Source organism: Equus asinus, chromosome 27, assembly GCF_041296235.1.
Source record: "Equus asinus isolate D_3611 breed Donkey chromosome 27, EquAss-T2T_v2, whole genome shotgun sequence".
Lineage (NCBI taxonomy): Eukaryota > Metazoa > Chordata > Mammalia > Perissodactyla > Equidae > Equus > Equus asinus.
This window is the reverse complement of record NC_091816.1, coordinates 5,329,397-5,351,815: the sequence shown is the minus strand read 5'-3', so window position 1 is coordinate 5,351,815 and position 22,419 is coordinate 5,329,397. Positions and strand designations below refer to the sequence as shown.

The following is a 22,419-nucleotide window of genomic DNA, read 5'->3' as shown; positions in this document are numbered from 1 at the left end:
CAGGAAGCAGTGAGACAATAACAAAAAAATCTAAAATTAATGTCATTAGTGTCCCAGAAGAGAAAAAAGAGAGTAGAGCTGAAAAATATTTGAAGGAAAACAGCTGAAAAGTTCCCAAATTCTGCAAAAGACATAAATCTACACATTTAATAGGCTCACAAAACTTCTAACAGAACAAACTCTAAGTAATTCATGGCCAGACATATCATAATTAAATATAGCTGGAGAAAAAATTTAAATGTCTTGAAATCAGCCAAAGAAAAACAACACACTGCTTATAGGGGAAGAACGGTTCATATGACAAGAGAATTTCTCAACAGAAATAATGGCATACAGAGGATGTAGCACAATATTTTTCACGTGCTGAAATAAAAGAAGTGTTAACCCACAGCTTTCATCCAGCAAAAATATCCTTCAAGAATGAAGAAGAAAAGACATTCTAAAGTGAAGGAAAATTAAGAGACTATGTTGCCAGTCGTCCAGCTTTAAAAGAATGACTAAAGAAAGTTCTTCAGACAGAAAGGAAAAGATAATACAAGAAAACTTGTAGCATCAGGAATGAAAAAAAAGGAACAGAAAGGGCACATATACGGAAAATAGACTATTCTTCTCCACTTGAGTATTTTAATAATTATGTTGCATATTTGAAAACAAAAAGTATAATTTTGAGTGACACAGTTCTAAATGTATTTAGAAGTAATATTTAAGTAAACTGAACCATAAAATTCCCTATTTTATAGTTATATGATATGATTTGGGACCTAAAAGATGGTGTTAACATTTCTACATTCTACTTGAAGTGGTAAATTGTTTATAAACACACCTGTTTGTGTGTGTAGTTGTGTGTATGTGTGTGTTTAATCTCACTACAGAAAACATTAAAAATGTTTACCAAAGAGAAACACTGAAAAACACTAAAAATTAGAGGTTGACAGTTTCTATAAAAAGGAAATATTTTAGGCTTTGTGGACCATGTAGTCTCTGTCATGAATATAAATTCTGATGTGGCAGGAAAGAAGTCACAGACATTAGGTAAATGAATGGATGTAGCTCTGTTCCTATAGAACTTTATTTACAATATAGGTGGTAGGCCAGATTTAGCTTATAGGTCATGTTTGCTGATGTCCGCTATGGATAAATCAAAATGGAATACCAAAAGAATGTTCCAGTAACTCAGAAGAAAGCTGGAAATTGCAACACAGGACAAAAAAACCAGAAAGATAAAACAGAAAACAAATACTAAAGTGACAGTCTCAAATACCAACATATCAACAATTACGTTGAATGCAAGCTGTCTAAACATACCAATTAAAAGCCACAGATTGATAAAATGCAGAGGAAAAAAACATGACCCAACTATATGCTGATTACGACAGTCTCACATAAAATATAAAGATAAAAATAAGTTAAGAAAAAAGATATAACATGCAAACATTTATCACAAGAGAGCTGTGGAAGGCTATATTCACAACAGATGGAGTAAACTTCAAATAAAAAATTATCATGGGCAAAGGATATAATAATAATAACAAAAAGATTCAATGTACCACAAGACATAACAATCTCAAATGTTTAGACACCAAACAATTGAGCTGTGAAAAATATGAAGCAAAACCTGACACAATTGAAAGAATAAATACACAAATACATAATTTACTTGAATTAATCAAAAGAAACACTAGACAAAAAATAAGAAATTGTTTACAAGACATGATCAACAACCATAAAACAATGTCTATAAACTGGCATTTATAAAACACTCAACTACAACATAATATACAATTTTTTCATGTTCACATTGAGTATTCACCAAGAGAGACCATATCCCATTCAACAAAACAAAACTTAACAACTATAAAAGAATTGAACATACATTCTCTGATCATAGAAGAATCAAGCTATAGTAAATAATATAAAGATGACAGGAAAATCTCCAAATACATGGGACATAGATATTAAACAAGGTTTTGAAACAATTTATGGTCAAAAAGAAAGTTCTTTCTATTTATCTATTTATTTATCTATACCTATTATCTATCTATCCATCTATCTATCTATCTATAGTATCAACTCTTACCTTCCCATTCAACATAGTGTTGGAAGTACTAGTCAATACAATAGGCAATAAAAGGCACACATATTAGAAAGGAAAAAACAAAATTGTCCCTATTTGCAGAAGACATGATTATCCATGAAGAAAATCTAAGGATTTATTAAAAATAAAAACTCATAGAATTAAAATGTGAGTTTAGAAAGGAAGCAGGTTCCAAGTTCAACAAACAAAAATCAATCATATTTCTATATATCAGCACTGAACAATTAAAAACACAATACTATTTACAATTTTTCCTAAAGAGTAAAAATATTTAGGTCTATGTATTAGTTTGCTAGAGCTGCTGTAACAAAATACCACAAACTAGACAGTTTAAACAACAGTAATTTATTTCCTCACAATTATGCAGACCAGAAGTCCCAGATAAAGATACTGGTATAGGTGGTTTCTTCTAAGGCCTTTCTCCTTGGGTTATAGATGACCATCTTATTCTGATGTCTTCACATGGTCTGTTCTCAGTGTGTGTCTGTGTCCTAATGTCTTATAAGAACATCAGTCATATTGGATTAGGGTCCCCTCATATGACCTCATTTTACTTTAATTACCTCTTTAAAGGCCATATCTCCAAAATACAGTTACAGTCTGATGTACTGGCCATGGGATTGTGACATGTTAATTTGAGGGGAATACCATTCAGTTCATAATAGTATAAATGAAACAAAATATGTACAGAAATTATATGCTGAAAATTAGAAAGTATTGAAGAAATAAATCTAAAAGACCAAAAGAAATGGAGAAACGTAGCACATTCATGGTTTAAAAAACACAACAAAGCAAAGATGTCAGTTCTTCCCAGACTGATCTATAGGTTTAATGCAATACCTATCAAAACACCACCATGTTTTGTAAAAACTAATTCTGAAGTTCAAACGGAAAGGCACAGAAATTAGAATGGTGAAAAAATTTTGAAAAAGAATAAATTTTCCCAACTTTGAGCCTTATCATATATTTAAAGTAATCAAAGCAATGTAATTTTGGAAAGAGAAGATAAATACACCAATGGAACAGATAAGAAAGTCCAGAAATAGACCCAGACAATATGACCAACTGACTTTTGACAATGTTGCAAAATCAATTTAATGCAGAAAAGATAGTCTTTTCAACAAATGATGTTAGAACAATTGGAAATCCATAGCTAAAAAACAAAACTTCCTAAATAATGAACAACTTAAATCTCACTCCTTACATAATTATTAACTCTAAATGGACCCTATATCTAAATGTAGATTGTAAATCTATAATAATTTTAGAAAACAAATGAAAAAGTCCTATGAGTTGGATAATGTGTTATGCTTATTTAACAAGCCTTCATTGGGGAAATCTGGATAAAGGCTACATAGGGACTCCTGTACTGAATTTCTTATGAGTCTTGATTTTTTTCAAAGAAAAAGTCTAAAGTAAAGAACAACACTCAGAGAGATCATGACACTGTTGGATCAAGCAGTGGAACTCTCCTTATTGAACTCTATCAGAGGTAGTAAATCCAACAATCACCACAAAATGTCTCAGTATCTGAGGAGAATTTAAGAAAACTTTCAGTTGAAAGCAATAACAGTTTTTTATCATTAACATATTATGGTTATAATGCACTTAATTACTACACCTAGATTTTAGTGAGAGCTAGCATAATTTGCTGGACCAAACATCAAAAGAACCATCCACTTAATATTTTAGTCATTTACTTTGTAACCAGGAAGAGTGAAGAAATAATTTAATGTAACATTCCTTTGTAAATTAACCAAGGTTTGAAAGTAAACAAGTGAGAACAAACTTGAAAGCAGCAAGAGATAAATGACAGATTACACACAAAGGAACAGCAATTCAATTATTGGTTGAATTCTCATTAGATAACAAGGAAGACAGAAGGGTATGGAATAATATCTTTTAAGATCAGAAAGAAAAAAATTATCATCCCCAAATTATAAATTTAGCAAAAACATGCCCCAAATTAGATTGAATAAAGATATTGTCACATAAAATGCTAAAAGAATTCATTGAGTGGACATGAACTACAAAAATTGCTGAAGAAAGAGATTTAGATTGAAGGTAAATTATTCTAGGTGGAAATTAAAATACTCAGAAAATTAAAGAGTATGTATTAGAAATGATAAGTATGAGTACATATTGGTAAATAAAGAGTATGTATTGGAAATGGAAATCTGGGTAAATACAAAAGAGGTCTGTTTTTTCTTAAGAGTTCTGTAACAATTATGACTATTTAAAGGAAAATGAATAGCATTATCTTCTGGTTTTATCACTAAACTAAAGAATAAAAACCATATTAGTGTCTCAATAAATACAGATTAAGATATTTGACAACATTCAACATCCATTTCTGGTAAAATAAGCAAACAAATGAAAATCCATCAGCAAAGTGGGAATCAAAAGGAGCTTCCTTAACCTGATAAAGGGCATCTGTAAGAAACCTACAGCTAACATCATACAAAATGGTGAAAGACAATGCGTTTCCTCTAAAATAGGGGAACAAGGCAAGATGACCTAATTATCTACAGAGAAAATTGAAAAGTCTATCAAACAACTCATATAACTATCTTTCCCAGCCTACAGAGGACAGTGACCACAGGATGTAGAGTCAAAAGATGGGTGAGTTTGATGAAAATAATAAATATATTCCAATATCTCCATGTCTATATATCTATGAATTCCCTTCTTTTCATTATGCCAACTTCATTGCAAGTAGACCACCATTCATCACATATTTCAATTAACCAATGAAACTGTTAAAGCCACTCCCAAATGTTTAAGCTGGCATAATAAATCCAAAATCTCAAGTATTTTCCCCTATATTAATAAATTTAGTATGAACCAAAGATCTTTCTGCCCTTCTTTGTTCAGAACCCTTAGTATCTATTCCTGCACTTCTTCCCAGGAACATGTCAATATAGAATAGCAGGATCTTGTAAGTTGTTTTGGCTTGTAAACTGTCACCTTCCAGAGGAGCCCTTACAACAATTATTATTAATCTGTGGGCATAAGGGCTGTTGAGAATAGAGCAGGTGTCAGTCAACTATGGTCCACAGACCAAATCTGGCCTGTGATTTTGGTTCAGTCTGTAAATAAGAATGTTTTTTATGGTTTTAAATAATTCAAAAAATCAAAATGGTATTTTTTACCATTTTGTGACAAATGAAAATTATATGAGATTCAAATTTCAGTATTCATAAAGTTTTATTGGAACACGGTCCTGCTCATTAATTTATATCCTGTCTAAGTTGAGTTTTGCATGACAGTGCCAGAGTTGAGTCCCTGTGACACAAATCACATGGCCCGTAAAGCCTTAAAAGAGTTACTATCTGGACCTTTATATAAAATATTTGCCAATCCTTGAGATAGAGTTTGAAGTGAATAGGTGTCATTATAAGGCATTCCACTCAAATGATGTCATTACAGATCTTTAAGCAAGAAAAGCGAGAAAGGTCAGCTCACCAGACAGATGAAGATCGCCTACTTCAGTTAACAAAAAATTCTTAGAAGAAATCGGGGTTTCGAATTGTCAGATTCATTGTAGTTCATCCAATGTTACTATCCCAAATCTGAGGTTTCACTCCATTCTAATTAATGCCCTAATTATAAAATAACAGACTTGGTCCTAACTTTCATTGATAATTCTGCAACATAAACAATTAACTTTTGGCATGGTTTTCAGCTATATTTGTTTAGTGGTTACAACAAAAAATAGATTATTTTAAAGCCACCACAGGATCCAAGAAGAAATAATTTAATAAAAGAAACTGGTTAACAGGTAACAAATTATTGAGGAAGGAACAGAGGATGATGAGGCAACTCTGAGATTAGAAAAGCAGATGTTGCTACCAACATCAGGAGAGGATGTAGAAATGAGGAACTATTATTAGAATCCAAAAACAAGTGCTATTCAGCAGGAGTTAACCCCACAGTAGGAGGAGCTGTTTCCCAGGGCCAGGAAGCAATTGTTCCGAGACAATGCTCCAAGCAGGGCCAGGATGTAGAGACATTATGACATTTCTCCTCCTCCCTCCAATCAGGCACATTTGCTGAACATACCCAAAAGCCAGAAGTAAGAGAAGCCCAGGGAATATATAGTTCCCTGTGAGACAGAACAGAGTAGAGGATAAGGAGGAAATGGATCTGAGAGCACTTAGTTGAGTGAATGATCCCAAATATCAATATAAAGAAATATTAGAGGATGTAGAAATAAAAAAATTAAATAAGGGAAAAGAAATTAGATGATGACTCAAAATGCTCTAACATAGAATTAAAGTTCCAGAAAGAAAGGGAAAAGAAAAAAATTATTAAATAAATAATATAAGAAAATTTCTCAGATCAGAAGTAAACTAGTATCCAGATTAAAAAGTCTTCAATACAACCAGCATACCTGATGATGAAGGACACTGTGCAAGGATAAAAAGACCTTAAATGTTTCCATTGAGAAAACAAGCAGGCCACACACAAATGAATGAGAATAAGAATTCCATTAAATTTCTAAAGAGAAGCTAAAAGGCAAAGAAGAAGACTTTTAAAATTCCAAGGTCCAATTATTTTAAAACTAAAATTAACCAAACGATATTTTCAAAGAATTAAATACATTTTCAATCATGCAACTCTCAAACAATTTACTACTCATCTACTTTTCCACTAAATTTTAGGAACACGTATTCTAACAAAACGAGTAAGCAAGTTATGAAAGAAGAATATCATATGCCAAAGAAGAAAAGATAGAAGCTTCTTAAACAGCTATGCAAAAGATCTAATATAGATTGATAAAAAGATATATCTCCAGAGTTGAAAAGAGTAATTTCTGAAACATGTAGAAAAGTAGAGGCAATTTATAATTTTATTAAAGAGTTTGGGCAAAACCGGTATGACACAATTACTAATTTGGAAAGAACCAAAAGTTATGCAGTAAAGGCAATTTAATCTTAGTTCATTATTTGGCTCATCAGAGAATAAAATACAATTCTAATAATCTGTATAATTATAGAGGAAGAATGAAAGAGGCAGAATGTAGAAGTGATGAGCTATTAGGATGTTAAATTCTGACTTCAATAATAGGAAGTCAATAGGTAACGTCTAAATTTGAATACTCAAGAAATGTCATGGGTGGGGCCCTGCCCTGTGGCATAGTGGTTAAGTTCTGGTGCTCCACTTTGGCAGCCCAGGTTTGTGGGTTCAGATCCTGGGTGCAGACCCATACCACTCGTCAGTCATGCTGTAGCAGCAACCCACATATAAAGTGGAGGAAGACTGGCACAGATGTTAGCTCAGGGTTAATCTTCCTCAGCAAAAAGAAAAAAAAAAAGAAGAAGAAGAAGAAAAGAAAAGACAAGAGAAATGTCATGGGCATATCAGTCAGAAATATAAAGAATAAAAAAAAAATTCCTAGACATATAAACATGGAACTTGCACAGACATAATTTTAAGCAAATAAATGGCAGACACAAGAATACACACTGTGTTATTTCGTTTATATACAGTTCGAAAAGGTCAAACTGAGCAATGACAATAGATGTCAGGATAGTGGTTTTCTTTGGTGTGGGTAGCAAGTGGGAAGATGTATGATTCATCAGGGTCTTCTGCAGAGCTGATAATATTCTACTTGATCTCTGTGAAGTTTATACCTATGGATTGACTTGGCCCAAATTAATTGTGCTATACACTTATGACTCGTGTAATGTTCTCTATATATGATGTACTTCAATAAAACTTCAATTAAAAAGAAATAGACATGAAGTTATATGCCAGGAGGAAAAGTTAAAAAAATGAGAAATAGGATTCAGGGGGTATAGATTATGTAAGGGACTGATTTACTTTTTTTCAGTATTAGTCTTATAAAACCATTTGTATCTATAATAAGAATATGTGCAGCACTTTGTAAAATAAAAATTTTAAAAGAAAAAGTAATTGTAGTAGAGTTGTATGCATCAATATGTATACATATTTTAAAAACCTGTTCTAATAGTTCTGAAGTGATACATAAAATAAAGACAATGCAGAACAATAATATATAGTTAATGTATACACACATTTGTAAAAACAGTATAAAGTATGCATAAAGTGGAAGCACAGATTCAACACTAGTGCTATTTCTTGAACTTGAAGGAGACACACAGGAGGTTTTAACTTTGCTCTAATGTATTATGATCTTAGAAAATCTGATGCCAATGTTAGGATCCATCATACCTAGTTGGTGAATGAATATATTAATGTTTATTCATATTATTGATTTATGTTTGAAATTTATAATTAAACTTTCTAACATTAAAATACTTTTGTCCCAACAAAACAATAATAAATATACATATAGAGAAAAAAATCAAGTTATTATACACTACATAACTACTTAAAATAATACTTATAAAATATAATAAAATGTTTAGAAAAATAGCAATGTAGAAATAGATTAAAATTACATACCATAACAATGTCTGCATCATAGCTTTTATTGCATATTGTGCCAGGAATTGTTGCTCCCAAATATTTAGGCTGTTTCCTGTAACTACATCATTATAGTATTGCCTTTTTTATTAGCATAGTTATTCAGAACAATGAATTTGCTAGTTTAGTTGTTAAATTAAATCTCTCATAAAATTTAAAATGGTTTTTCAATCATACAAATTTTTAATCTGGATAATATCTAATATATTATACAAAATGCTCAAATCAATGAAAACTATAATTCACTTTAATACCAATGTTCTTTCCTCACCTAACTCCTTGACTTCATATAGTTTTACTATCACAAATTCTCCTCAATTTCCTTTATTCTTCATTCACTGGTTTGATAACAAAGAGTTAAAACACAAAGTGTTTTTAATTTGTGAATTAAGCAAGCTTGCCTATCCTAAAGACAAGCCTTTTTTTTTTTTTCCTGCTTTATTTCCCAAAACCCCCTGTACATAGTTGTATATCTTAGTTGCAGGTCCTTCTAGTTGTGACAAGCCTTTTTTTAAAATTAAATATTAGCAAAAAAACAAACCTCTCTTAGTCAAATAGTAGACATGAAATGTATTGACATATTATAGCTAATGTTAACTGAATAATGTCAATTTTTACATCATTAATAAGCTAAGGCTTATATATATTCTGTAGTATAGTTGACATCACAAAAGTTTAGGAAAGGCTGATCTTTTCACATAATTAGATTCCAAAATATATTGTTATATAACTAATTCATGTTATTTTTATTTTTATCGTAGTCCAACTACACTGTCACCTCCATGGCAGCAGCAACATTTTAAAATTTTTAAAGGGGCCTACAGAAAGAAGAACACAATAAGTGCATTAAATTATCAAATTAATGGAATTATTTATGTATATCTCTTTATTAATGTAGGACATTGTACTTACACAAGTAAGAATGCTATGTCATGAGGCCGTAGGATAAGATAGTCCTGTTTCCATGCCAAAAATCTTTGTAATAAATCATCAGCATCCCCATTGGCTGAAATTTGGTTTTTTTCTGACCACAGTTCCAAGGAGGACAGTATCACAGTCAATTTGAACTGAGTAAACATCTAAAAATAAGATTTATGGTATATTTATTCAGCTAACATAAATTATTATATCAAAACAGTATAAAAAATAAAGAAAAAGTTCAGTTGATTATTTTGGATATTAAATCAATTAAAGGCCATTAAGTCATTAATTTGTCATGATAGGATACAAATTATTTTCAACAATTTTTCAAAAAATTATAAATTTAAAAAAGGTAAAACTTACAGTGTTAACAAGGCCAATAATCTGGATAATTTTCTGTGTTACAGCCATCATTTCTGATCCCATATAATCATACTGAAAAAGAAATTTTTATGGTTCTTTTAAAAATGTGAGCAATAGCAATTTTTTTGTATAGTGAATATATCTTGATGATACCAGGCAGAAAAGCCATAGGACTTGTCAACTGATTTAAATCATACTAATCTAAAAATGACAACATTTATAGTTAAAAAAAACAAAGAAAAATCATACTTGGGCATTCAAAATAGATTCTCACTTATATATATATTTGATGAGGAAGATTTGCCCTGAGCTAACATCCATGGCAATCTTCATCTACTTTGTATGTGAGATGCCTCCACACCATGGCTGATGAGTGGAGTAGTCCATGCCTGGGATCCCAACTCACAAACCCAGGCTGCCAAAGCAGATTGCGCAGCACTTCAACCACTCAGCCATGGGGCCCACCCCTCACTTGTTATATATTTTAAAGACAGTCTCGAGCAGAAACAAATGAAATCATCAAGAAGTACTAAAATAACTTCACGGATTTCTGCCAATTATAAAGCGATTTCTTGCACTAGAAATTTTTAATGATATGGAGGAAATCATAGCACCTCCCATTGCATGCTTAGTAAATAAAGAAGAGCAAATTAAAAAAACCAATAAAACAATGATCAAAATGCTCAAATAATATCTACAGGAAAAAAAGACAGAAAACACAATGATGTAAAGTAAAAATTATGTAGAATGTATGATTCAAAAATTTTGAGAAAGAATAAGATGAAATAATGTAAAGGAAAACAGAAAGGAAAGCAGTTTTCCTCTGAAACTGGTAAGTTCTTAAGAGATATGGACTTATTTTGGGAGCTTAATGAAAACAGTGTTCTTTGAGTCATTATAAAATGCTTAATACCTCCGCAAAAGTTGCCAAATTCACAAACTGACAATAAGAAATCCCTACCAAGTCTTAGAAATCTGTGTAGCTTGTTCACTCGCAATTGTAACAGTTATTGAAATTGATATACTGCTTAGAAATGCTAATAAAAGAAGAAATGTAAAATTAATTACAAATTTCTTTTGGATGAATTAAAAATTAAATACATTCTAGACAAAATGTGTTGTCATACAAAAGACACTGCATTATGCAAGTGTTAGATATATGAAATATATTCCTATAAAATACACAAATAAGAAAAATCTTTATTTATGACATTCTGTTTGCAAATACTCAAGATCATCAAATAGTAGAAGTATAATTTCCTATACTAAATGTCATGACATTTTGGAAAATATCACTAGTTCCAAAGGTGTATTTCACACAGACAAAATTCTCAATATATGAGGAAGACATAGCAATGTTTGATTTGGACGTGTCATAAAAATCTGGAAAACAAAATTGACACAAATCAAGAATTTAAGAACTCCACAATAATAGTTCAAGATATTAACATAACTGTCTTAGTAACTGATAGGACAAGAGGGGGAAAACTCAGTAAACACAGAAGCCCTGAACAACACAATTAAAAGATTTGACTTATAAATATGCATAGAGTGCTGGGAGCCATGGCTACATCATTTGATCGGCTGTTTGACAGGGTCCAGCCGATTAACGCCAAGGGGTGCAGGGTCGCCCCTTGGTGAAGAATAACCGGCCAGCCCCTCACATAGTTCTGAAACCTGTGCTGCTTCTAACTGCCCTTCATTCCTTTTCCTTTCTTAACCTCCAGTTTTCACTCCTTTGGGTGGCTGCTTGGGAGGCACTACCTCCCGGGAAAATTAAATATAGTAAGAGAATGTGACCACCTGCAGGTAACTTTCAAGATATTTTTCAGTTAATTATTGGAGGAGCACACAGTCCCATTTGAGACAAGCAGAAAGGAATCCTGTCCAGATAAGATGTCGAGTTAGGTTTATGGCCTCTATCTGGTTAATGTTTCCTTCTCCCTCCAGTTCTTTGTCTAAATATATATATATATGCATCGTCCTTCTAAGTTTGCTGGTTAATTGGATGATCAAGAAGTATCTATATATATTCTTGACCTTCTGCTTTCTGTTAAAATGTTATAGAGGTTTTCTCCTAAAAGCAATAAATAATAAATAATTGATGAGTAGGAGGGCTGAGGGGTGCAAGAATGCCCCTCGGTGAAGAATGGCCGGCCGACACCCCTGATATTTTCTGAATTATATGCATGCTTTCTAGCAAGGTTATGTCTATATTTATTTCTGTTTTTTATTCTTGAAGATATACAGTTTAGCTTAGCTTTTCAGCCCTTTACTTTACCAACAAAATGATACTTTCTCCGCCAGTGTGCTTAAGGGACTGTTAGCTCTACAATCTAAAAGACAAAGGAATGCTTCCACCCCCTAAAGGGCGCGAAAAAGTAAAGATGTTTAACTGCCCGCTGAGAATGCAGATAGCCCTGGGGATAAGACACCCTGGAGTCGCCTTTTGTTCCCATTAACCGTCTACACTAATGGCTTAAATGATTGAGGGAGGCAGGGATGGCTCCACCAGGATGTAACCAGACAGACTGCTGTCCTGTCCAGAGGCCTGGACCTTCTCTCTTTGATTTAACTTTACCATGAATCACAACGGACGCCTAGGTACCTATCTCCTTTAGCTTAGAGACAACAAACACTAGCTAATTGCGGAGAAGACTACCATTAACCTTATGCTCTATAGAATAGAATGCTAATAAATATTCTTGTGCTCGTTCTGTACTTCCTTATCTCTCTGAGAATATTTGTAGAACTGTTTCTGTACTAATCCTGAAAAATATATAAACGACACTTGTGCACAGTAAAGTCGGACTTGCTAACACCAACCCAAGTCTCACGTCCCCTTTATTTTCCCCTCATTGCGCCGACGCCGTCCATCCCTCAGGAACCTGGACTCCGCCGGGGCGGGACCCGGGCAATAGAGCACTGCATCCAACAAGGGAAGAATATAATAAATCCTTTCCAAATGCATAGGGAACATTTACAAAACTGACCATGTACTGGGCCATAAAACGAAGTCACAATACATTTCAAAGAATTTACATAATTCAGATAATGTTCTGTTACAAATATGTAATGAAACTAGATATGAACAAAAATATAACTTGAAAATCCCCAAGTATCTTGAATTTAACTAACGTAATTCTAAATTAGCCAACGGTCTAACACAAAGATACACACACACAAGTGAACTAGAAAATAATTTTTTTAAAAACTAAATGTTTATAGAAATCAGACATATGAAAACTTGTGTTACTAGAAACAAATGAAAAAACCTTGTATTGTAAAGACACTTTGGTTAGATATAAATTTTTAACCATGAATATATCATAAAATAAGAAGTGCATAAAATTAATGATCTTAACATTCAAACCAAAGAAACTGGAAGGGAGAAAATGCCAAAGGAAACAGAAGAAAGCAATAAAATAGGAAATGAACATAAAAACCCCCCAAAAATCTAAAAACAGGTTCTTTGAAAAGATGAATACAATTGACAAACCCCTAATAAGTACCATCAAGAAAATAAGATATATAATATGAATTACCAATATCAGGAATGAAAGGGAGACCAAACTATACATCCTATAAGATATTAAAATAGCAATGGTGTATAAAAATGTTTATGCCAATAAGTTTTCAAATTTTGATACATTTGAAAATACCATTGAAAAGACTACTTACCATACCTAACTCAGGTAAAGTTCAAAAAATATAATCATATAACTATAAAAAATGGAATATGTAATAATAAACCTTTCCAAAAATAAATCACCAGGCTGAGAGGGCTACAAAAGTGAATTCTCACAGACATTGAAAGAAGAAATAAAAACATTCATACACAAAATCTGTCAGAACATAAGAAAAGGGTTAAAGACATCCTAATTTGTTTTATGAAACCGGTGTTACTTTAACAACAGCTTAAGAAGAAAGGATCACTTTTAAGGGCCAGCCACAGTGGCCTAGTGGTTAAGTTTGCTATGCTCCACTTTGGTGGCCCAGGTTTGGTTCCAGGGCATGGACCTACACCACTTGTCAGCGGCCATGCTGTGGTGGCAGCTCATATACAAAATAAAGGAAGATTGGCCACAGATGTTAGCTCAAGGTGAATCTTCCTCAGCAAAAAACAGGAAGATTGGCAACAGCTGTTAGCTCAGAGCAAATCTTCCTCAGCAAAAAAAAAAAAAAAAAAAGAGAAAGAAAGAAAGGAAGGAAGGATCACTTTCTTGGTATTCTTCTCAAAAATATAGATTCTCAATCTAATCATGAGAAAACATCAGGAAACTCATGTTGGGTACATCCTGCAAAAGAACCAACTGGCAGTATTTTCCAATATAAGAAAAGTACCAAGAAAGACAAAGAAAGGTACCAAGGGACAAGAAAGACAAAGAAAGACCATAGTTTGCTAACAGATTGGAGGAGAATAAAGACATGACAACTCAATGGAATGTAGGACTCTGGATTGGAGGCTGGACTAGAAAAACAACATTTGTGGGGAAACTGTCAAAATTCAAACAAAATCTACAGACTAGTAAATGGTATAGTAAGCATGTTAATTTTCCTGTTTTGATGACTCTAGTGTAAAACAAAAGAGCAAAGAGAAACCATCAATAGAAATGGTGAGCAATAGAAATGGTGAAATCACTACAACTTTAAAAATTTTTAAATGATAATAAGAGGATATTATGAACACCTTTACTCCAATAATTAGAAAACTTAGATAATATGAAAAACTTCCTTGAGAATTTAACTTAGAGAAAGTGAAACAAAAATTTAAAAATCTGAACTTCTCTATTCATGTCAAAGCAATTACATCTGTACTTAACAATATTTCCTCCAAGAAAACTTGACATCTATATGGCTTCAGAGGTGAATTCTTCCAAATATATATGGAAGAGATCAAACCCATACTGTTAAATTCTTGAACAGAATACTGGAAGAGTAAAACTAATTCATTTTATGAGGCCTGCATAATCTTGATACTGCAATGAAACAAAACATTATAAGAAAGGAATATTACATACCATTATTTCACAAAGATAAACCCTAAAATCCTAACCAGAATATTAAAGATCCATGACTTGTAAAAATGGATAAAATAAATTGAATAAATAGGATATATTTTAGAAACACAAGGGTGGTTTTAAAAAATATATAATCATCTCAATGGGTACAGAAAAAAGCATTTGATAAAATTCAACAACTGTCCACGATTTTAAAAATCTCAGAAAACCAAGATTTCATGGGCACTTCCTCAATATCATAAAGGTTATCTACCAAAATTAATAACTAACATGTACTTATAGAAAATGGCTACCCTATAATGCAGGGAAAAGGTTAGTAATGTACACAACACATTCATATGTATTGGAGAGCCCAGCTAAGACAATAAAGGAAGAAAAGGGAACAAAAGCAAACAACAAATATACAAAAGCAAGAAAAGGAAATCAAAAATTAGAAAAGGGGAATTAAAAGTGTCATTATTCACAGATATGATTGTGTACATAGAATTTTCAAAGAAATCTACCAAAAGAACCCCTCCTAAGAATTAACAACATATATCACAGGATATAAGATGAATATATTAAAAAAATCAGCCATATTTTATAAACTAGCAAGAAAAACTGAAATGTTAAAGTAAAAAAAACATTTACTAGTAAAAAGTACCCATTTGATAAACCATCAAACACAACAATAAAGCCAATAAGGATGTTCAAGGTCACTACAGGACACTGATGAAAGAAATTGACAAAAAATGTCAAGCTATGTGTGTACATATGGATTGGGAGACTCAATACTGTTAACATGACCACTCACCTCAAAGTGACCTAAGCATTCAAATCAATCCCCAAATCAAAATCACAGTTATTTTCCACGTTTGTATGAGTGTGTGTGGAAACTTGTAGAGCAATTCTAAAATGTGTTTAAATGTGAAGGACCCAGAATACTCAAAGCAACGACGAAGAATAAGAAGAGAATTTAAACAAATAAACGAAACAGCAATAAACGTACAGCAATTACAACAGTGTAGCATCGATTACACAAAACATAAACAGGCCAATGAAAAAGAATAAAGATTCAAGAAATAGGCCATGCATATTCCATTACCTGACTTTTTCAAAATTACCACCACGATTGAATAAGATAAAATGGATCACTTTTTACAAATGGTGCCGGAGCAAATGACGTGGAAAAGAATCAGTCTTAACCTCAATCTCACACCACATACTTTTATCAATCAGAGATGAATCAGAAAAACTATATGTGAAAAATAGGTGCATGAAAAGGTGTTCAACATCACTAATCATCAGGGAAATGGAAATACAAACCACAATGGATATCACCTTTCACCCGTTAGAATGGCTATTATCAACAAGACAAGAGATATCAAATGTTGGCAAGGATGTGAAGAAAAGGGAACCCTTGCACACCATATGGGATTGTAAATTGGTACAGCCATTATGGAAAACAGTATGCCAGTTCTTTAAATACTAAAAATAGAACTACCATATGATCCAGCAAAACAAAATCAACATTTCAAAGAGATATCTGCATTCCCATGTTCATTGCAGTATTAATCACAATAGCCTAGATATGGAGACAACCTAAGTGTCCATCAATGGACAAATGGACAAGGAAAATGTGGTATATATAGAAAATGGAATATTATTCAGTTGTAAAACCAAGAAAATCCTTCCATTTTCAACAATCTGATGAACCTGGAGGGCATTATACTTCGTGAAATAAGCCAGACAAAGAAAGACAAAAACTGTATGGATCACTTATATGTGGAATCTAAAAAAAAAAAATAAAGCCAATTTCATAGAAACAGAATAGAAAGAATGGTGGCTGTCAATGGCTGGAGGAAGGGGGAAAGAAAGATGCATGTCAAAGGATACAAACATTCAGTTATAAGAAGAAGTTCTGAGGATCTAATCATGAGGACTAGAATTAATAATATGATATTGTATACGTGAAAGTTCCTGAGAGTAGATCTTATGTGTTCTCAACACACACACACACCCCCAAGAAAGGAAAAGAGTTAATTATGTGAGGTGATGGATGTGTTAATTAGCTTGATCTTGGTGATCAATCCACAGTGTATATGTACATCAAATCATAAGTTGTATACTTTAAACATATACAATTATATTTGTCAATTATTCAACAAAGTTGGAAAAATATTAAGTGGATTGGTAAGATGGTAAATACCTGCTATGTTCAAAGAAAACAATGAGACCAGAGATGCTGGAGCAGGTTAAGGGAAGGGCAAGGCTGCTAGGAAGTGACGTCAAAAACATACTGAACTGAGTGGGGTGGGAGGCAGGTAGATTGTGTAGGACGGTCCTAGGCTGGTTTGGGCTTTTAGTCATAACTGAGTAACGTCTAAAATGAAATATCTCTGTTTGTAAATGATTAAAAAATCCATTATGTCTTTGAAATTAAGGAAAAATTGTCATAAGTTTAAAAAGAGACAGAGAGGGAAAGAGGGAAGGAGAAGGGAGGGGGAGATGGGGGAGAGAGGGAGGGAGACAGAGAGGGAGGGAGAGAGGGAGGGAGGGAGAGAGGGAGAGAGAGAGGGAGGAAGGGAGGGAGGGAGGGAGTGGGGGAGGAAGGGAAGGACTTACCAAAGCTTTTTCCACTATAATGTGCATTTCTAGATATTGGGGTAATAGTTTTGAAAGAGTTTTCTTCTGGAAAAAAAAAGAGATTTATCAAATGTTAACATGTATTGAATTTAAAGTGCAAAGAGCGACGTGTAAAGATGGCAAAGAAGATGCATATAAAACTCTCATGAGGACTCAAATATAAAAATTAATTGAAAACCAGAAAATTCCACTTTCAAACATATTCCCGCTTTAAAAGAATCCTAGGAGCCTGCTAGAGTAATGCAGGAGGCTAGGTACTCTCTACCAACACCGAATGAGAAAGAAAGCGAATATAAAGATACATATTCTGTTGTCTTCAACTTATGACAAACCTACAGTACCAGTTTACACTTGAGAAATCTTCATGGACTATCTTCCTAAAGACCGTGGGAACACCAGCTGTGCCACACTGGAAATCTTCCATTCATTGAACAGAAAAACCTAGGAAACATTTGAGAACTCATAGACTACACAGAAATTCAGGTAAATAGTGTGACTTGTACTATTAACCATATGGCTACACAGGAAGGAATAGGATGTAAAATATCAGAAATAATTCTGTAGCTCCAGAGCTTAGGTTGTATGTCCCATTTGGTATCATGTAATAATCTTTGTGCTAAGTCAGTCAGCTATAAATCACCAATTTATTACGTCATCATTTAGCACTTTCATGGTCATTTTCACATGAGCTATATTTCTAAAACATTGAGATGCCATTTCACATATAGAAATTTCAAAGAAACCAAAACTTCTTCCTTGATTCAAGTATAATGATCACTAAATGTAAGAGTTTGGAGGGTACAAAGACTGGGTCTGTCATAAAATAGCCTAGGTTAAAATAAACAAGCAAACAAACTGGACTCAGCGTGTAGGGCCTGGGTTTAAAGGCTTGTTTATATTTCCATAGGTAAGGAAAGTTATGCCTGCACCCTCTATGTCTATTGCTGTCATTATCTGTCTGTCTGTCTGTCTGACTACATGCATATATGCAATTTTGTAGGAAAGGAAGTACTCTTAACTCTCGTATTCATAAAATGCTGAAATATGTGGGTTTGTTCTCCTAAGCACTGTTTTATTATTTTCTTCACGACTTTTCAACACTTGCTAGAGTCTTATAACAATGGTGATCATATAATTTATTGCTGCAACTGGAATAATGTGGATGGTACTAAATGCACTGGGGGGGGCACTAAAAATAATCTATATTATATAATTATTGTAATTGATATTCAGTTCAATTTTATTACTTCAGAAGACCCAAAAATCTTTCTACTCAAAAGTTATTACCCAAACTAGATTTTTGTAAATATCTATATATGCACACACAAAGCCAAAATTTTTAAAGCTTTTCACTGATTAAAAATAGCAAAGGCAAAATAATTATTCTTGATAAATACCCATGTACTCTAGTTTCTTATCTATATCTCCCTCTAATATTTCTGATAATATTGGAACAGCATTTATTAATATCATCTTAATATTTTCATTATTCTGCTTATGATTTTGTTCAAGGTTTTATTTTGTGGCTAATGTACTTGAAACTGTTGACACCTTCAATTGACTCTATTATAAACAATAAAATATATGTTTAAGTTAATTTTTATTGTTTATGATAGGTTACAATCTTGTGAAATTTCAGTTGTACATTATTGTCAGTCGTGTTGTAGGTGCACCCCCTCACCCTTTGTGCCCACCCCAATCCCCCCTTTCCCCTGGTAGCCACTAATCTGTTCTCTTTGTCTACATGTTTAAATTCCTCATATGAGTGGAGTCATACAGAGATCGTCCTTCTCTATCAGGCTTATTTCACTTAACATAATTCCCTCAAGGTTCCTCCATGTTGTTGTGAATGAGACGATTTTATTCTTTTCTATGGCTGAGTAGTATTCTATTGTATATATATAGACCATATCTTATTTACCCAATCATCATTTGATGGGCACTTAGGTTGCTTCAACTTCTTGGCTATTGTAAATAAATAATGCTGCAATGAACATGTGGGTGCATAGGACTTTTGGAATTGCTGACTTCAAGCTCTTTGGATAGATACCCACTAGTGGGATGACTGGCTCATATGGTATTTCTATTTTTAATTTTTTTTAGAAATCTCCATACTGTTTTCCATAGTGGCTGCACCAGTTTGCATTCCCACCAGCAGTGTGTGAGGGTTGCTTTTTCTCCACAACCTCTCCAACATTTGCTACTTTTTGTTTGGGTTATTTTTGCCATTCTAAGGAGGGTAAGGTGATATTTTAGTGTAGTTTTGATTTGCATTTCTCTGATGATCAGTTATGATGAACATCTTTTCACGTGCCTGTTGGCCATCCATATTATCTTCTTTGGAGAAATGTCTGTTCACGTCTCCTGCCCGTTTTTGACTGGCTTGTTTGATTTTTGGTTGTTGAGTTATGTGAGTTCTTTATATACTATGGAGATTACCCCTTGGCGGATATATGACTTGCAAATATTTTTTCGCAATTAGTGGGTTCTTTTTTTGTTTCAATCCTGTTTTCCCTTGCCTTGAAGAAGCTCTTTAGTCTGATGAAGTCCCATTTGTTTATTCTTTCTATTGTTTTCCTTTTTTGAGAAACATGGTGTCTGAAAAGATCCTTTTAATACAGATGTTAAAGAGTGTAATGCCTATATTTTCTTCCAGAAGCCTTATAGTTTCAGGTCTTACCTTTAGGTCTGTGATCCACTTAGAGTTTATTTTTGTGAATGGTGAAAAAGAATGGTCAATTTTCATTCTTTTACGTGTGGCTTTCCAGTTTTCCCAGCACCATTTGTTGAAAAGACTTTCTTTTCTCCATTGTATGCCCTGAGCTCCTTTGTCAAAGATTGGCTGTCCATAGATGTGTGGTTTTATTTCTGGGCTTTCAATTCTGTTCCATTGATCTGTGCACCTGTTTTTCTACCAGTACCATGCTGTTTTGATTACTGTAGCTTTGTAGTATGTTTTAAAGTCAGGGATTGTGATGCCTCCAGCTTTGTTCTTTTTTCTCAGGATTGCTTTAGCAATTCGGGGTCTTTTCTTGCCCCATATGACTTTTAGGATTCTTTGTTCTGATTCTGTAAAGAATGTCATTGGGATTCTGATTGGGATGGCGTTGAATCTGTAGATTGCTTTAGGTAGAAGGACATTTTAACTATGTTTATTCTTCCAATCCATGCACATGGAATGTCTTTCCATGTCTTAATGTCCTCATCCATTTCTTTCAGGAAAGCCTTGTAGTTTTTATTGTATAGGTCTTTCACTTCCTTAGTTAAATTCACCCTGAGGTATTTTATTCTTTTTGTTGTGATTGTGAATGGGATTCTGTTCTTAAGTTCTTTTTCTGTTAGTTCGTTATTAGAGTATAGACATGCTACTGATTTATGTAAGTTGATATTATACCCTGCAAATTTGCTGTAGTTGTTGATTATTTCTAAAAGTTTTCCAATGGATTCTTTGGAGGTTTTTTTTTCTGCTGTGTCTCCCCAAACCCACCCCCCTGAACATAGCTGTATAACCTAGTTGCAGGTCCTTCTAGTTGTGGAATGTGGGACGCTGCCTCAACATGCCCTGACGAGGGGTGCCATGTCTGCACCCAGGATCTGAACCCTGGGCTGCCGCAGTGGAGTGAGCGAACTTAACCACTTGGCCACGGAGCCGGCCCCACCTTTGGGGTTTTCTATATAGAAGATCATGTCATCTGCAAACAGCGAGAGTTTCACTTCTTCCCTCCCTATTTGGATTCCTTTTATTCCTTTCTCTTGCCTAACTGCTCTGGCCAAAACCTCCAGTACTATAAGAGTGGGGATAGAGGGCAACCTTGTCTCGTTTCTGTTTTCAGGGGGATGGCACTCAGTTTTTTCCTATTGAGTATGATGTTGGCTGTGGGTTTGCCACATATGGCCTTTATTATGTTGAGGTAATTTCCTTCTATCCCCATTTTGTTCAGAGTTTTTATCATAAATGACTGTTGGATCTTGTCAAATGCTTTCTCTGCATCTATTGAGATGATTATGTGGTTTTTATTCCTCAATTTGTTGATTTGTGGATGTTGAACCATCCCTGAGTCCTGGTATGAATCTCACTTGATCATGATGTATGATCCTTTTCATGAATTGCTGAATTTGGGTTGCCAAAATTTTGTTGAGAATTTTTGCATTGATGTTCATCAGTGCTGTTGGCCTGTAGTTCTCCTTTATCGTGCTGTTCTTGTCAGGCTTTGGTATCAGGGTGATGTTGGCCTCATAGAATGTGTTAGAAAGTGCTCCATCCTCTCTAGTTTTTTGGAATAGCTTGAAAAGGATAGGTATTAAGTCTTCTCTGAAAGTCTGGTAGAATTCCCCAGGAAAGCTGTCTGGACCTGGGGTTTTATCCTATGGGATGTTTTGATTGCTGGTTCAATCTCCTTCCTTGTGATTGGTCCATTCAGACTGTCTGCTTCTACTTGACTGAGCTTCGAGAGATTGTAAGAGTCTCAGAATTTATCCATTTCCTCTAGGTTATCCATTTTGTTGGCATATGGTTTTTCATAGTATTCTCTTATAATCCGTTGTATTTCTGTGGAGTCTGTTGTCATTTCCTCTCTTTCACTTCTGATTTTGTTTATTTGAGCTTTCTCTCTGTTTTTCTTTGTAAGTCTGGCTAGAGGTTTGTCAATTTTATTTATCTTCTCAAGGAATCAGCTGTTTCATTGATCCTTTCTACTGCCTTTTTTCGTTTCAATAGCATTTATTTCTGCTCTTATTTTTATTATTTCTCCCCTTCTGCTGACTTTGGGCTTTGTTTGTTCTTCTTTTTCTAATTCAATTAGGTTTAATTTGAGATCGCTTATTTGGGATTTTTCTTGTTTGTTAAGATGTGTCTGTATTGCGATGAATTTCCCTCTTAATAGAGCTTTTGCAGTATCCCATATGAATTGGAATGGCATGTTATCATTTTCATTTGTCTCC

General features: G+C 33.6%; 1 protein-coding gene across 1 annotated transcript in view; it reads right to left on the bottom strand.

Annotated features, from left to right (window-relative positions):
* Positions 1–22,419, bottom strand: part of LOC106832509 (disintegrin and metalloproteinase domain-containing protein 18-like) — a 187,463-nt gene that overhangs the window by 148,404 nt on the left and 16,640 nt on the right. The window contains exons 6-9 of the mRNA XM_070499714.1: positions 17,458–17,523; positions 9,833–9,904; positions 9,461–9,627; positions 8,528–8,609 (exon numbers count right to left, since the gene is read on the bottom strand). Coding sequence (XP_070355815.1) covers positions 8,528–8,609; positions 9,461–9,627; positions 9,833–9,904; positions 17,458–17,523 — 387 coding nt within the window. The remainder of the gene's footprint in view (positions 1–8,527; positions 8,610–9,460; positions 9,628–9,832; positions 9,905–17,457; positions 17,524–22,419) is intronic.